The sequence below is a fragment of the Scylla paramamosain genome, chromosome 1, assembly GCF_035594125.1.
Source record: "Scylla paramamosain isolate STU-SP2022 chromosome 1, ASM3559412v1, whole genome shotgun sequence".
NCBI lineage: Eukaryota > Metazoa > Arthropoda > Malacostraca > Decapoda > Portunidae > Scylla > Scylla paramamosain.
In genome coordinates this window covers 39,405,092-39,421,813 of record NC_087151.1, presented here as the reverse complement: position 1 = coordinate 39,421,813, position 16,722 = coordinate 39,405,092, and the positions used below count along the sequence as shown (strand labels likewise).

The 16,722-nt window shown below is 41.4% G+C and overlaps 1 protein-coding gene across 1 annotated transcript in view; it reads right to left on the bottom strand.

Annotated features, from left to right (window-relative positions):
* The window catches only part of LOC135105391 (anoctamin-7-like), a 102,874-nt gene extending 88,405 nt beyond the window's left edge, over positions 1-14,469 (bottom strand). Inside the window, exon 1 of the mRNA XM_064013567.1 lies at positions 13,918-14,469. Coding sequence (XP_063869637.1) covers positions 13,918-14,094 — 177 coding nt within the window. The 5' untranslated portion in view covers positions 14,095-14,469. The remainder of the gene's footprint in view (positions 1-13,917) is intronic.
* Positions 14,470-16,722: the final 2,253 nt, after the last annotated feature.

The window sequence follows — 16,722 nt, the reverse complement described above, 5'->3', positions numbered from 1 at the left end:
ATGTGGGTGGTGGTGGTGGTGGTGGGGACAGGGTAGTGGTTGAGGTGAAGGGAAAGGTGAAAGTTGAGGGTTATATTGAGTGCTTTGGTGGTTTTAGTTGACGCAAGAGGGTAATAGTGTTTGTTGTAAGATATGCAGGCGAAGAACTGGTTTGTGCAGGAGTGATGGTGATGTGGTGATGGAAAAAATGCGCGGTGAAGGGGATGGTAGCTACTTTGGTACGAGTGACATGTAATGGAGGTGGCAAGTTTCAGCGTGATTATCAGTGGTAATGTATTAAGTGTTTTTCATTGCTAGGTGCTACGTTGCAAAGAACTGACGCTTTAAGTACAAATATTTATCTGTTTTTCTTTATCACTTAACGAACACTTTTCAGACTCTTATGTTCTCTTATGATGGGATGTTTTAAAACTGTGAATTTTGTTCATTACTTAAGAGACTGTCCTTCTTTTAGACATTCCTTCCAAAAATATGCTGTTCCTTTTCTTTATTATTGAAGCATTTAACGAGCACTTTTCAAATTCCTTTAACACAGGCGTTCAAGTACGTAATTTTCTTTTATCACTTAAGAGACTATACTTCTTTTGGAGGTTCCTACTAAAAATGTGTAGCTTCTTCACGGAGGATTATAATTTAAGATTATTCATTAACACTCACCAGTGCTGCCTGACTCTGATATCAAACCAAGCAACCAATCAACTGATCAATCAATCAATCGATCCATCACTGGTCCTCTTTGGTCTCTTGGTTCGTGCCGGAGTTACTATTTGACTCGTTCCTGCGCCGTTATCAAATCAACTAATCAACCAACCAAGAAGTCAATCAATCAATCCATCTCCGGTCCTCTCTGCTTCCTTCGTGCTTTAGACGGCATCGGAAGCAGAGTGATGAGCGCAGGAATCACGACGCTGACATGGCATTTCAAACCTTGCCTCACTCGTCCAATTAAAGATTTCCTCTAAATCCTGGAGGCTCAGGGGGTGGGTGCCAGTTGCCGCTAACTTCTGAGCTCCAAGCGACTCGTCACCGGCTCTCTTCATCCTTGACCCCATTGGATTTATTACTTTTATTACTGTTTTCTGATGATGTTCGCTTTTAAGATTTTGTATTTTATTTTTGATGACTTATTTAACTTCATCTGATTTCTTATTAATATTTTCTTGTTACTTTTATTTATTTATTTTTTCTATTGATATTCACTTGAGTTTTTTGTGTTTTACTTTACATGTTTTCTTTCTTGGCCTCCTTAGATTTCTTCCTTCTATCATTTTTTCTCTCATTTAATTTAGTTAATCTTCGTCTCATTTGTTTTAGGTGTCCCGGACCCACAGTTTTGCTGGAATACGTTCAATGTAGAATACTGTTTACCTTCTTATTGTTTTAGATAAAATTCGTACTTATTACGTTCACCCTCTGTTAACTGAACATAGTATACTGAATTGCCTATCCCTTCAGGCGAAACAAAATTATTATTATCAATGTCACGGTTGTTGTCATTCCTTACCTTTACTCAACGTTATTACCCCCAGTTGCAATGACCACTTCCTGAGCAACCTTCCCTTACCGTTCATACCTTCATCCTCTTAATCTCCAGCATGCTTAATCGCATTACTTCCACAAACGGATACCTGATCGCCAGAGTCCCGCAAAGCCAATATACCTGTCCGGGAGCTAATGAGACTGTCATTCTCAGATACAGGTTGCGTCATCCCTGTCACACCTCTACCTTTAAAGGAGCCTCTATGGGTCTGATGAACGCCAGCACTCCTTTCATCCTCCCTCAATGCCTCGCTGATATAAAGATGAGGACCCGTCACCCGATACCTGTGTAATTATTCATTTCTATGGGCCATATTCTGAAACGCCTCTGCGCTGCACCCTGAGTACTTTCAAATTGAGTCTAGTTGAAGTTACATAGGGTTTTAAGGGTATTTCTACGATTTTAGTGCCAGGTTAGCAAGATTTCTATATTATTTACAGGAGAAACACTCTAGAGAACCGGGCTCTGTGAAACTGAAAATAGTAGTGATAAAAGAGCAAAGCGTTTCAAATTACGGGCCTGTGTCTCCACGACCTGGCCAATATATCAACGTGTTTTTTTTTTAATCCTATTTTTTTTTCCTCCAACGCCTCGGTGATAAAAAGAACACCCGTCACCAGATTCCTATGTAACCATTCGCTTCTATAGCATGTTCCCACGACCTGGTTTTGATGGGATTAATTTCATCAATATATCACTGCTTTTTTTAATCTTGTATTTTCCCTTCAATGCCTCGGTGATATAAAGATTCACAAGATTCCTATGTAACTATTCACTTCTTTGTCTCCAAGACCTGGAGTTGATTAGTTTCGTCAATACATCACTGCGTTCTTTTTAACACTATATTTTTCCCTCCATTGCCACGGTGGTATAAAGAAGGATGCCCATCACTAGATTCCTATGTAATTATTCACTACCATGTTGCCACTTCCTGGTTTTGATGGGGTTGGTTTCGTCAATATATTACTGTGCTTTTTCAGTGCTATATTTTTTCCTTCCTAAATCCGCCACTGAAGGTCCATAAATTTCGTCAGAGTCTCACGCCTCACAGATCGCCCAAAGGCACGTCCCTGCAACTTCCGTAATTACTCTCTCATTTTTTTTCTTATTCTTTCCAAAGAGACAAAAGTGATAACGAGTCGCCGGACCGGACCAGACCAGACTAGCGGCACGGAGAGCTATTAAATATGATGCCCAGACTTTCCTCTTAATACAGTCATCTTTTAAATTATAACAGGCTTGAAATTCCTTTTGAAGATGGCTGAGTGAGAATAACTTTATCAAAGAACAGGAATTGATGCTTTAAAATCAAGTTGCTTTATTTGAATCCAACTCAAGTTAAACATATCTCACGTATTGAGAGAGAGAGAGAGAGAGAGAGAGAGAGAGAATCGCCAATCATCCCAACTTTGAAAGTCATAAAAAGAGAGAATATGAGAAACGAATACCAATGGAAAGTTTTTATTTATTTAGCTATCTGGTCTGAGTGTGTGTGTGTGTGTGTGTGTGTGTGTGTGTGTGTGTGTGTGTGTGTGTGTGTGTGTGTGTGTGTGTGTGTGTGTGTGTGTGTGTTGCCATCGTGTCTGTCTGTCTGTCCGTCCGTCCGTCAGTCTGTAATGTCCTTGAGCGGCGGGAGGCTGAGTATCGACCTTGAGGGAGGCGCGGCTGCTGTCGTATCACTGTCTGTGGATTTGGAAGATCTAGTTTTGTCATGCAGTTGTCATTTTTCTTTCTTTCAATTTCCTTTGCTTACGAAAAGTGCGACTCAGCAACATGAAGGTTTGAGGAATGCACATTTGAAAACAACCTCCTTGGCAACTCATGACAGATATCAACACCCACACATTTTTCTCCATCCCCGCTGCGCTACACATAAATATAAACTGACCGAGAATGATTTATTTTATTTTCATGCACAAATATCACTTCCTAGTTATAACATGAATAACACGCATGAGCTAAGAATGCAGAAAATGGAACCCTTCACCCCAGACAATATACACAATGAAGCACATTTTGTTATGAGAGACAACGCTTATCCACAACACTGTCGCGCCTCCTGAAAACAGTGCAACGCTATACTAACACTTCCCACACTCCCTCGTGCCCACCACTGCCAAGGCCACTGTGGTGCTGTCCTCAGGTTTCCCAGTGACAATAACATTCCCTAGTAAATCCGCCTATGTAACCAAACACACACACACACACACACACACACACACAAAATTAGATTTCGCCACTGGGTTTCGAACAATGTTACGGCGCATGGAATTAACGGTAAAATTCTTGGCTGGGTTACGTCACAGCTAAGGGACAGGTAGCAGGGTCACAATTGGCTTAACAGCATTACCACGGTTATTAGAGATCAGAGAGACGTGCCGTAATGAGCATGTCCCCAAGAAATTCAAGATTCATAATGGGATGACTCGCGCTTTAACAACATCATTATATAAAAGGAATGCAACGAAGTAAAATGCGATATCTTTTTCACTGAGATATTAATGTTAAAAGCAGCTATGACAGTTATTGCATGGATGATTGATGCTGGTAAAAAGAGGCATTACATCATATACAGGCGGTGAAGCAGAAAACAGTAATTAGTTCATAGAAATATCAACATTCAAAGCATTTATGAAAAAAAAAATCCTGGAATCATCGAGTTAGGTTTGCTTCTGAATAATATACTCGTACAGTAAATATAAATATGTGCAAGCCAAGCCCTCTGAAGTTTTGTTACCTTTATAAGTGTACTAATGCGGAAACTAACTCATGAAATCCCATTTGCTTTCAGTTCTGAATAACATAGTTGCGCTTAAGTCGTCCAAAAACCTGTTGGAGCGAATATTAGACATATTAATGTGTGGACATCTGTAAAGATTGACATACTGCAGACAGGAACATGTCAAAGAATTGTTGAACCTGAAAAAAAAAAAAGACAAAGGAAATACTATCGTGAGCTTCAGGGTGAGGTCTCAAACCGGAAGACCCTGAGGAGAGATGTCGTGATAGTGACTCCCAGTGAAGACTTCTCTCAGAAACTGCATACGGAAAGAAAAAAAGTTCCATGAAAGATAAGATACGTCTCAAAAAAAAAGTAGTTTCCTTGTAGGTTTCATGCAAGAATAGACTGCGTTCCTTCCATACATCTCCGACTCGAAACTTTATATGAAAAACCTTTTGTTTCTCTCTCTCTCTCTCTTTTTTTTTTTTTTTATGAAGCGCAAAGGAGACTAGATGTGGACAAAAAACGTTCTTGAATACACTCTTTGCTAATTCAAGACCTTCACTTCAAGAACCACATCTTCAATTTAGATGATCCTTTTGCCCCTTTTTTCTTTTGTGACTAACACCTCAACTGGCCTTTTATATATATATATATATATATATATATATATATATATATATATATATATATATATATATATATATATATATATATATATATATATATATATATATATATATATATATATATATATATATATATATATATATATATAATTTTTTTTATTTATTTTTTTATATCTATCTATTTATTTATTTTATTTTATTTTATTTTATTTTTTGCCCTTGGCCAGTATCTCTCTTACATAAATAAAAGTAAAAATAACGTGAGCGAGTCTGTCTGTCTGGGACTCAGGCAGGTTAGAGCAATGAGAGAGACGGATTGTAGTTTCTCCCGCCAGTCACGCATAAATTATAAACCGCCACGTCCTCGCCGGAAGTGTTCCCTAGAGCCACACATCATCTTTGAGGTAACTAATTAATGCGTAACATGAAAGGTTTGCCAAGAAAGACGCCAGGTTCACAGGTACGAAATCTCGTCTCCAGCGCTGCCTTAAAGGACTGAATTAATGAGGGCTGTGCTTGAGGGCGGCGGCAGCGGAGTAATCAATGTTTGGCAGCGTCGCCCTTAAGGTGCACAGCTCTTGGAACTTGCTGGAGGAGAGCCACGGCGGTACGCAGTTAGGGAGGTGATGAATAAGACTAGAAGAAAATATATATACATTATTAAATCTTTTATGATCCCATAGGTGGCACTAATCCAACTCCATTCGGCTCCACTTAACTTCAACTTCGTCTCTTGTTTGACGTACTTTACTCCTGCGTCTTTCGTTCTCCCTTCCCTTTCCACACGCCCTGCCGCCAAGCTCCGCGGTCCACACAATGTAATGAGATGCAAACGAAGACAGAATCTCGCGGCAGTAATTCGCTAGTTAACTTCAAGCGTTCCTGTTTTGGCGATGGCAGGATTTTCATGCTAATATCAAATCAAAACATGGATTCAACTCACAAATACATTAAACAAAGAAAGAAATCAGTATTACTTATTACTTTCCACTTGTCCACCTTTTAAACACGTACAGTTCTGTGCTGTTACGTACCGCTAACTTACATAATAGTGAAGAGCTTTTTTTAATTATCTACCATCGACGTAAAATTAAAAAAGCAGCCTAAGTAACTACTCTTTAATAAAACTCTTAATATATCTTGTAATTTGCCAGTATTAAAAGCACGTGATGTTACTGCTGACTTAACTATAAGAAACACTCTGTATCATTATCTGCCAGCAATTTTCACTTAAAGAGGCAGTCAGGAAATTCTACCCATCTCCTTAACGTATACTATTCAAGAACCCCTGTAATTGTACCAACCACTAACGCAACACACACACACAAAAGAAAAAAAGTACCACATAATTTCCATTTCCTTGCACTTAAAAACCAGATCTACACCATGAAATCTCGAATACAAATCTAAAGGAAAGCTAACACGAACAGGCAAGAGTAAAACAAAACACACACTAACGCAATGCACATAAACAGAACCACACATTCGCCATTACCTTGCATTTAAAAACTAGACCTATGACTTTAAATCTCCAATACGAGACTAAAACAAACCAAACACGAACTCTCTATAGTAAAACAAACTACAGAACAATACCTCTCATTATCTTACATTCAAAACCGGGTATATAATGTTACACAGACACCAAAGGACCACAGAAAAAAACTAATAAGGAACACGAATAAGGACATGTGGGAGCCAAGACCAGCACCAACACGCAGACGAAGCTTAGTTCAATGCTACGTAAGGCCAATACGCCAATATTCTTAATTAAAAAATGTGAATATGTATCTCCCTCGGGTGGGTCAAGGTTTTAGTGAGGCATCGGGAGCGACGGAAGATGAGGGAGGTAGAATGATGGTGTGGACGATGGTAAGAGAGAACAGAAAGGTGATGGTGAATGAGAAAAAGAGGGATACTAAGAAAAAGGTGGATGGGAAAAGTCAAGATAGGAGAGTTTGGAAGATGGTAAGAGAGAAAAGAAGGGCGATAATGAGTGGGAGTAAGAGAGTAGGAGGAAAGAGGTGGACAGGAGTAGATGAGTCAAGATAGAAGAGAGGGAAGATGAAGGAAGAAGACTAAGGCTATGGAATATGGTAAGAGAAAATAGATGGGCAATAGTAAATGGGAAAAGAGGAGATAAGAGGAAAGAGGTTGATGAGAGCTGAAGGTGAGACAAAGGAGGGTCTGGAGGATGGAAAGAGAGAACAGAAGGGCGACAGTGAATAGGAAAATAAGAGAGACGGGTGGGAGCTGAAGGTCACTCAAGGTAGCAGGGTTTGAAAGACAGTAAGAGAGGACACAGGAATAATGATAAGAGAGAAAAGGGAAAGGAAGAAGTAGATGAGGGGAAGGTAACTGTGAATATAATGAGAGTGGAATATAGTAAGATACATACAAACTTGAGGGCACGTGGAGAAAAGAGAGAAAAGAAACCTAAAACTGGGAAGAGGCGGATGAGAACCGGAAAAAGTAAGCGAGAGTAAAACGAAAATATGGAAGATATTGGGAGAGGACAGAGAGAAAGAAACTGAATGAAAAAAGGAGAGAGCGAGAAGAAGTGAGAGAGAAGATTATTACTGTGTTGCGTAAGAAAGATAAAGGCTTGGTAAGGAAAGGGAGACGGGAAAGAATAGGGCGTTATGAGCTTATAGATCGGGATAGGAAAACTTTAGTGTTATGTAGGAATAGAAGATAATAAAAATCAATAAGAAAAAGGAGGTGATAAATAGCTGAAAAGAGGAGGATGGAATGATACATAAATAAGAAAAAAGGTTAAGTAAGAATAAATAGTGATGAGAGAAGAGAAAGTGTTATATAACGAGGAACAGTAAAGTTTGGGTGAAAGCAACGAGAGAAGGGGAGACTTTGATGAAGGAAGGGAAGGGGAAGGCGAGGTGAGAGTTATAAGAGCTTAAAGGAGAGGGTGAGAGAGAAGCAGAGGAAGGTAAGGTTGTGATGTGAGAGGCAAAGGTTGGGGAAGGTAAAAAATAAGGGGAATTTTGTTAAAGGAAGAGAAGAGCAAGGGTAGCAGAGGCAATGAGACGTGAGGTGATGTAACAAGGTGAAATATGTAGCCGGAGAAGGGCGTGGAGTGAGGGGGCGGCCGTGTGTGTCTGTGGGTGGGTGTGTGTGTGTGTGTGTGTGTGTGTGTGACAGGTAAGTGAAGGGTGCGGCAATGCTGCAGCGACCCACACACACGAACACGGTCTCGCTGACACACCCACACACGGGAACACCTTGAAAAAGAAATTGAAAAAGAGAGAGATATGTACCAAACTACGAAACAGAGTTAGGTATTTGTTATACTCTCTCTCTCTCTCTCTCTCTCTCTCTCTCTCTCTCTCTCTCTCTCTCTCTCTCTCTCTCTCTCTCTCTCTCTCTCTCTCTCTCTGTTCATGCCTACTATCTGAAAGCTTGCCTCTGTTCTGTCTGTAGTAACCACACTTTCACCGCAGTCTAGAGGAGGGTCCAGCCTTCACCACCTGGATGCACGACAACAAACACGTCCCACCAGCCGATGTAAGTGTTGAGGAATGTCTTTGCTGGTGCTGGTCCTTCCTCTTCTAAAGCCCGCTACTTTGATCACAGCACGACCATACCTCATCTCCCCCACCCTTCGTACCTCCCGTAATTCCTCCTTACCTTCCTCTTCCCCTCCCTCCATATCTCCTATATCTCCTCCTTCCCCTCCCTTCCTTTCAATTTCCTTTTCTCTCTCTCCTTCTCTTCCTCCTCCTATGTCATCCTTTCCTTGACTTCCCTCACCTCTCTATTCCCTTCCCTTTTTTTCAATATCTTTTTCTCCCTTTCCCTTGCTTCCTTCTTTACCATCTTCTTCTTGGCTTCCATACTTCCTTTTTCCCTTCTTTTCCTTTTGATTTCCTTTTTTTTCCTTTCTCTTTTTTCTCCTTTACGTTTCTTGCCTTCTTACTTCACCTTTCCCTTCCTTTTCCTTTCAATTTCCTTTTTTCCCTTTCCCTCTCTTCTTTGCGTTCCTTTCCTCGTTTCCCATCCCTTTTCTTTTCCTACTCTTCCTTTCAATTTCCTTTTCTCCCTATTCATGTCTTCCTTTTCCTTTGCCATCATTTCCCTGCCTTCCCTCACCTCTCTGTTCCCTTACCCATGGAGACCTGTCGCCTTTCTATACCTGTATACACACCTGATAGTCTTAATGCCATCAGGGAGAGGAAGGTGTCTTAAGATATCATAAACTGACGGATGATAACAGCTGGCTAACGGCCTTAAAGCCTCCTGCTGGGTCCCTCTCCTGCCTATCGTGTTCCCTCGGAGACTGGTCTGTGGGTCTCCAATTTGGTCCTCTGCTTCCAGTTTTAATCACTTGGAGCAAAATCGATATCTTGACGACTGACTTATAACTGTTTGGGTTGGGAGTGTCTGGAAGGAGTGAGGTGTTGTGTGTGTATTGGAAGAGTACTAGGAAATATAAAGGAAGACAGTCAAAAATAGAGTACGAGGTCTTCGCTCGGCTGTTTGTATAATTATCGTACATTAATTACTGGTGGAGGAGACACGATAGTAAAACAGGAGGTTAAAGACAAGGAATTTTGACGGTTTAATTTTGTTGTATTGTTTCCGTTATTTTTATTGTTGTTGTTGCTGGTGCTGCTACTACTACTACTAATACTACCACTACTACTATAGCAACTACTCTCTCCACACCCTTTTCTAAATAAAGGCTAACATTTCTTGGTCACCTTCAGTCTTCCTCCCTATATAATCCTCAGGTCTTTATTTATTTTTACCACCAAACGTAAATAAATAAATGTCAGTACTAACAAGCCTCGGTCATGACATTCAACTCACCGTGGGTTTGAACCATTTAGCGTCAATTATAAACCAAACTTGTTAAATACGATCGCGTCACGCCAGGAGGTGAACAGTGGAACCGAGAGAAGATGCACTGCTTGACGTCATAACATAATATTCGTAAGCGTAGCTACGAGAAAACTAGTAGTAATATTGTGTTAGTGGTGGTGGTGGTGATGTTGGTAGAAGTTGGAGGGGGAGGAAAAAGAAAAGTGGTAGTAGCAACATCAGTACTAAAAGTAAAATAGTAGTACCAGTAACAACGTCAGTAGTAGTAGTAGTAGTAGTAGTAGTAGAGGCAGTAGTAGCAGTAGTAGAGGTGGTAGTAGTAGTAGTAGTAGTAGTAGTAGTAGTAGTAGTAGTAGTAGTAGTAGTAGTAGTAGTAGTAGTAGTAGTAGTAGTAGTAGTAGAACATTACTCCTACATTACTTTCCCATTAGTTACACGCCCAACGATGGCCTGGGCTGAGCTAGGCATGAGAGAGTCTTTAATGGTTATAACTTCATCATTCATTTTTTTTTATTTATATAACTCTACGAGGAGACACACGATAAACGAATTGAGACGCACAAGAACTCTACCAAGCCCACACGCCCAGCAGACGCCGCTTCTGGGGATGTTAGCAAATAAGGTCCTGAATCCCTGCACGGATCGCGGCTTACAACCAACCGTGCTGCTCTTCACACCGAGCCTTGCAATAAACTCTGCGGCTTTAGCATGACCGGATGAAAAATACTAAACTGTCCAGGAGGGAAACACGCATCTTTGCTGAGATGAGATTCTAAAGATTTATTATATGGTCAGTGTCTCTCCAGATGTAAGTAAATATAGGTCATTTACTAAAATATGTGTGCAACTTCTTATTTATATCTTAAAATTGGCATCACTGAAACCAGGACTATTTTCTATTGGATTTTATTTATTTATTTATTTATTTTTTTTCCAGTTTCCATTTGGTCTCCTTTTCATGCAAATTATCCTTTAACCAAACTTCACTACTAACTTTGCATATACTATATAGCTCCATTCAAGCCTCTCTTCTTCTTTTAGTCTTTCATTGGTTTCCTTTTCGTGCAAACTTTCCTTTATCCAAACTTTATACTCGTTATACATGTGTATATCAAAACGATCTCCATTCAAAACACTCTTTTTCCTGCACGTTTTTCTTAACCTATACACACTCTTTCAGCTTCCATAGTCAAAGTGATGGTTTGAGCTCACCTCCATTGTTCGACTAACGGCCTAAGGGTTACCAATTTAATACCGGCATTCGTATTCTGAAACACTCTGTTCTCGTGTCAGGACTACTCGTATTTCCAAAGGCCACAGAGATGATTAAATCTGCTCTTATGGGTGTTATCCGTATTGAAGATGCAGAATTCCTATGAAAGCTCTAAAGTCCTAAGGCCAGAATTGAAAACTTTAAGTCACTTCCACTAAAGCCTGATAAATGCGAGTTACGAGAGGGCAATGTTTAGGATTACGCTTTTTGTCCACATCAATCTTTCGTTGTGTTAGCTAGTGTTCTTTCATAGCTATAGCCAGTGCAGAAAATTAATCAATGAACCTAAATTTTTGCCACCTCACTGTCGAGTTCACGTCTTCTTCACCGGGCAACACTAGGAAGTTTCCATCCCCCCTAAAAAAGAGTAAATTCCATTAGTTCCGTAAGTCGTATCCTCCGTCACTGTATCTGGTTCGGTATTGTTTCCTCGTCCGCCGCTGCTTTATTTACTTTCCTCCCCCTGGATGAAAGTGTCACACAAATTCCTGCACCTGAGTGTTGGCTCAGCATCCAGGCGGCTATATTGCCTCCACCCGCCGGGGAAACCTTTATGAATCACCGCATCTGTTGCTTAAATTTCGCTACAATTGCATTTTTTTTATTCATGGGAAAAAAATTAAAAGTGGTTAGGGTCCAAGAAACGAAAGCACACACACACACACACACACACACACACACACACACACACACACACACACACACACACACACACACACACACACACACACGGGGAGAGAGAGAGAGAGAGAGAGAGAGAGAGAGAGAGAGAGAGAGAGAGAGAGAGAGAGAGAGAGAGAGAGAGAGAGAGAGAGAGAGAGAGAGAGAGAGAGAGAGAGAGAGAGAGAGAGAGAGAGAGAGAGAGAGAGAGAGAGAGAGAGAGAGAGAGAGAGAGAGTCCCTTCCATTATGTTCTCATATTAACTTTCTTTCAATCAATTTTGAATTTGAGTGTGTGTGAGGGGGGGAGGACAATGCCGAATGATGCCGAGCTCAGCCGAAATGAAACCCTGAATTTTCTATATGAATGACTGCAGTGCTTTTGATGGTAAAACACACACACACACACACACACACACACACACACACACACACACACACACATCCCACAAAAAGGTATATAACATGGCGCATGGTATCCTGAAGATTATGGGGAGTGGCAGACGGTGCTGTCCCTTATTGCAGGACACGGCTGAGCTATGGCTGTTATTCTGGCGAAATTAAGAAGCAAAAACCACAGTCTTGGATCTAAAAGCAACTAAGCCACTAACAATATCTCTCCTTCCTCTGTTCTTGTCCAGACTTGGACTGCAGCTGAGCAACTTCCAGCAGCTCTTCTGGACTTCCTCATCCTTTATTAACCGAGCCACGTCTGACAAGCCTTTACTCATTCATGTACTGTATAGCCGATATAGGGCAGGGAAGGTTTCCAACAGCAAGGGCAATTTTTTGTGAGCGGGGTACGTTTCTTATGAAATAATCCTTGCTCGTGGAAATCAATCACATTTGCTCAAACTGAAATACTGTTACTAATAGTGTACAAATTTTTCCAGTCTTGTCTACACATATACGAACCATTGTCACTTATATGTTGGATAATTTTTCCTGAAGTAATTGTGAACTTATTTCGATCAATAATATATATTTAATCAAATCTAAGAACAGCAACGAATTCCACAGGAAAGGACGCAAATAAAAGGAAAGCAGAACGCGCTCACGACAGCGCTGCAAGAGACAGCTTGCCGATGGTAAAGTGTGTAGTCTAAGAGCGGCTTACGTGAACAAAATCAGGTCAGCTGTCATGCGTAGAGCTGCAGGTTTGGTTTACACGAGACATTGCAGCCATTTTTTGCGATTAACATTAGTGAAATAAGGTCATTTAGTTTTTCGTATAGGTAATATAAACGCAACACCGCTGTCAGCAGTCCTCGGTGAGCCCAGCTCATATCTGCACCGTGTGTCTCCAAGGCACGAGTTACGACAAGCCATTATTGCTACAAGCACGGGAGGCGTTCATCGGGTGGTAACATTGCTGTTTCTCTTCCTCCTCACTGGAGCGGCTCGCATCTCACTCCCTCACACATTCTATTGCCATGAAGAAAAAAAAGAGCCTTCAGGGAAAAGTTCTCGTTTCTACCGGGAACTGATCACGAGGTGCCAAGATATCGTAATAAATCATTCTCTTTTTAAAAACTTAGGCGGACTTTTAGCGTAGTTTTTAACGATCCCCTGAACACCTTCACGGTTAAAAATCATCTATCTTAGCTAGTTAGGATTACTGATTAGAAAAAACTTACAAAGCTAGGAAACAAAAAAAAAAAGGAGTGCTATTATATAATATCTCCTAATAAAGGGACATTCTCTTATACCTACATTCTTCATGATGCTCTTTTTTTTATTTAGCGTTACGCCTGCCTTCCTCTTGCAGCGTGGCGGTGTCAGTGAGGCGAGGTGGTTGTGTCTATCGATTACCACTTCTTCAGCTGGAAGGGAGTAAATGAGCCTTCTAAACTGCTATCCACACGATCAGGACATCAACAGTCTAATAAATCAACTGGCTCTGAAGATATCAATGTGTTTTCCGAGATACTTTCTTACAAAGAGTTGGGGTTAAGAGTTCTGGTAAGATCAGCATTCTTCAGTTACCTATCTACCGCTCACCGAGGAAACCACGTGTTAACTTTATCGACAACACTCTTAGCGATGAGTGGCGGGGCAGTTTACTACATGAATGATAAATGAGCACACCAAACATATCACTTGTCAAAGAACACCATTCATAGCTTAAGGAATGCCAAGGAAAGCTAATGCCAAGTCTATAGTATAAGGAAAACTAAGCCAGTGCTCAGAGGCGGAAACTAAAAAATTCCTGATAATCACACACTTTGCCCTGGGACTAGGGAGGGAAGGCTTACCTGAAAATCGAGATCGTCGTCGTTGATAAAGTTGCGGTGCGCCTCGGGGTCCGGGTTGGAGTAGCTGCCGATGCTGCCGTAGGTTCTGTCACGAACAATACTGCCGTAGGTTCGGTCTCTCTGCAGCTGTCCCGTCCCGTTCAGCTCGTAACGCTCAGAGCGGCCTCCGAACGGCATCTTGATAGAGTTGCTCTCAGAAATATTCACAAGTACACAATTCACCGAAGTTCTTGTCCGATATGTGTGAGGCGCGATGTTACGAGCAGCACAGAAGCTTTTGTCTCACAGGGAAACACTTCACTCACGGAGCGCCGCCGCGTGTTGGCTGGGGCTTGAGCTTCCCCATGACTCATAGTGACGCACCTTAGTCCAGGAAGTGTATGCAGCTCTCCCCAGCAGCACGCCGGTGACCTGTGAAGCCGGGCGTCGCCAAGAGGTTACTGGAACCATAGAGAACAGCTGCAGGAACACTTACATGTCCCGTAGCAGCGTCCCGAGGGCGTCACCTGGTGTGACGGGAACGCCGGCCATCCATGACGACCTGCAGAGTGAAACAGTTGCGATGTATAAGAAATATTTATAGACGATAGAACAGTTTGTTGTGTTGACAGTAAAAGATGGAAAATTCAGGTTTACTATCGAGTTAACGTTTATCCACTTTACTTTTCACTGCTAAAACAGTCAGAACATTTTCTTTCCTAATATAAGACACCAAGAACTCAGTTTACTATAGACTAGATGGGAATAATTGTGCCTAATTCTGGGAACCAAGGTACATATTTACATCACGTCTGTTAAAGTAAAACACAATTAACAATGATGCCAACATCTGCGGAGGAAAGTATACGAATTTGAAACGCCCTTTGTCCCTACTAACCTATTCCACCCTCAATAGCTAGTTCAGTCACAGTTACCACCACTGGAAGAGATGTACACAAGCTAGGGCAGTAACCCTTTATTCATATATCAATAAACTGTACGTCTCTCAGGTCCACATAGGGACTTTGGTGCATCCCGATAAACAATAAGCGTGTATCAGTCTTCAGTTTCCTTGAATTTTATTTGCTTTGGGGGCGCTGAGGGGTGTAGTTGGCCCAGCTAGTTAGCTTCGTGACTTGTTTTGATGCAGCAGATGACTGTCGCAGTTCCCCACAGAGATAATTCTTCAACAAGAGCGTTCACCGACTCCTCCTTATTATTGTTGATCTGGCGTAAATCAAGGCACTGCCATCATACTCAACCGACAGAAACGATAGAACCACCAAAGACGTTAACCTTTCACTGCTATTCGGCACAAACATTATACTGGATAGAAATTGCTAAATCTATTTTTTTATCCCTTCCTTTTTTTTTTTTTTGTCGGGGCTTATAAAGGTTCCATACATTCTTGTTAGTGCTGTGAACTGTTGCACATCGCAGTGAAAAGGCTAAAAGTAAACAACTAATAATTCATGAGGACAGTTTCTTTTGCGTAATGGGCGTAACTTTCCTTGGCATCGTGGAAAGCACCTCATAGAATGTCGGCAGAATATCGGAGGCTCTGTCAAGGGCTTTCCCATGGCTCAGAGTTCAGGTAGCGACACCGGTGGCTCCTTTGGGCGAGGGAAGCGCGAAAGATCAAGACATCCAGCCAGGCGACCCTGACAGCTTATGATTGCAGATTTGGCAGATTATCTCTCCAGGATTTGGCGGACTGACTGACTGACTCTCTCTCTCTCTCTCTCTCTCTCTCTCTGTCTGTCTGTCTGTCTGTCTGTCTGTCTGTCTGTCTGTCTGTCTGTCTGTCTGTCTGTCTGTCTGTCTGTCTGTCTGTCTGTCTGTCTGTCTGTCTGTCTGTCTGTCTGTCTGTCTGTCTGTCTGTCTGTCTGTCTGTCTGTCTGTCTGTCTGTCTGTCTGTCTGTCTGTCTGTCTGTCTGTCTGTCTGTCTGTCTCGCTCTCTCTCTCTCTCTCTCTCTCTCTCTCTCTCTCTCTCTCTCTCTCTCTCTCTCTCTCTCTCTCTCTCTCTCTCTCTCTCTCTCTGACGATTCCTCATTATCCATTCCAACCGCCCTTTCATCCCCAAACACACACAACCTTCATAAAAAGTAAGAAAGTTTGAGGTCCGAATACGTGGGAATTTTGCTTCCCGCGTACCCTGTCAGAGTTTTAAAGGCCAAGCTTTCCGCATTTTGTCAACGGCGCTACGGGATGAATAGTCTCCTTGGAATCTCGACAAAGAAGACTGACAAAGGTGCGGCTAAACATCGAAGAGAATAGCAAAGAAGTTCAGGTTAAGAAGGAATCAGAAAAGAGGTGTAATAATTCATGAGGAAAGTTTGCAAAGATCTCCAAAGTACTTGAGCAAGGGACAAGTAGGAAGAAAGACTTAAAAGATTTTCGTGTCTATTTTCTTTTCTTCTTACGTGTCAGGAAGTCCGGCAAAGGGAAGAAAAATTAGTAAGAACAAAAAAATAGAAGAAAAAGTTTGTTCATAATACCGTTCTCTAAAAAAAGTAAGTGGAGAAGAAACGAATGAGTTGAGCAGTTTAATTTCTGAGTTGTCTTGATACTCCTCTTTTGAAACGGCACGAGTCTAACGAGTCTAAGGTTAATGAGGTGAAGGTTGTTTATCTTTATTGTTTTCACTTCCATTATTAATCACGTTTCCTCTTATCATGACGTTAATCATGCATGTCATTCCTCTCTCTTGTGAATAACTTTAAGTTTATTAGTATTTTTATTATTTTTCGCTTCACTGTTCATAACTTCCAATGAAGTAAGTACTCACTACGTATTTATTCCAACCCCCCTCTCTCTCTCTCTCTC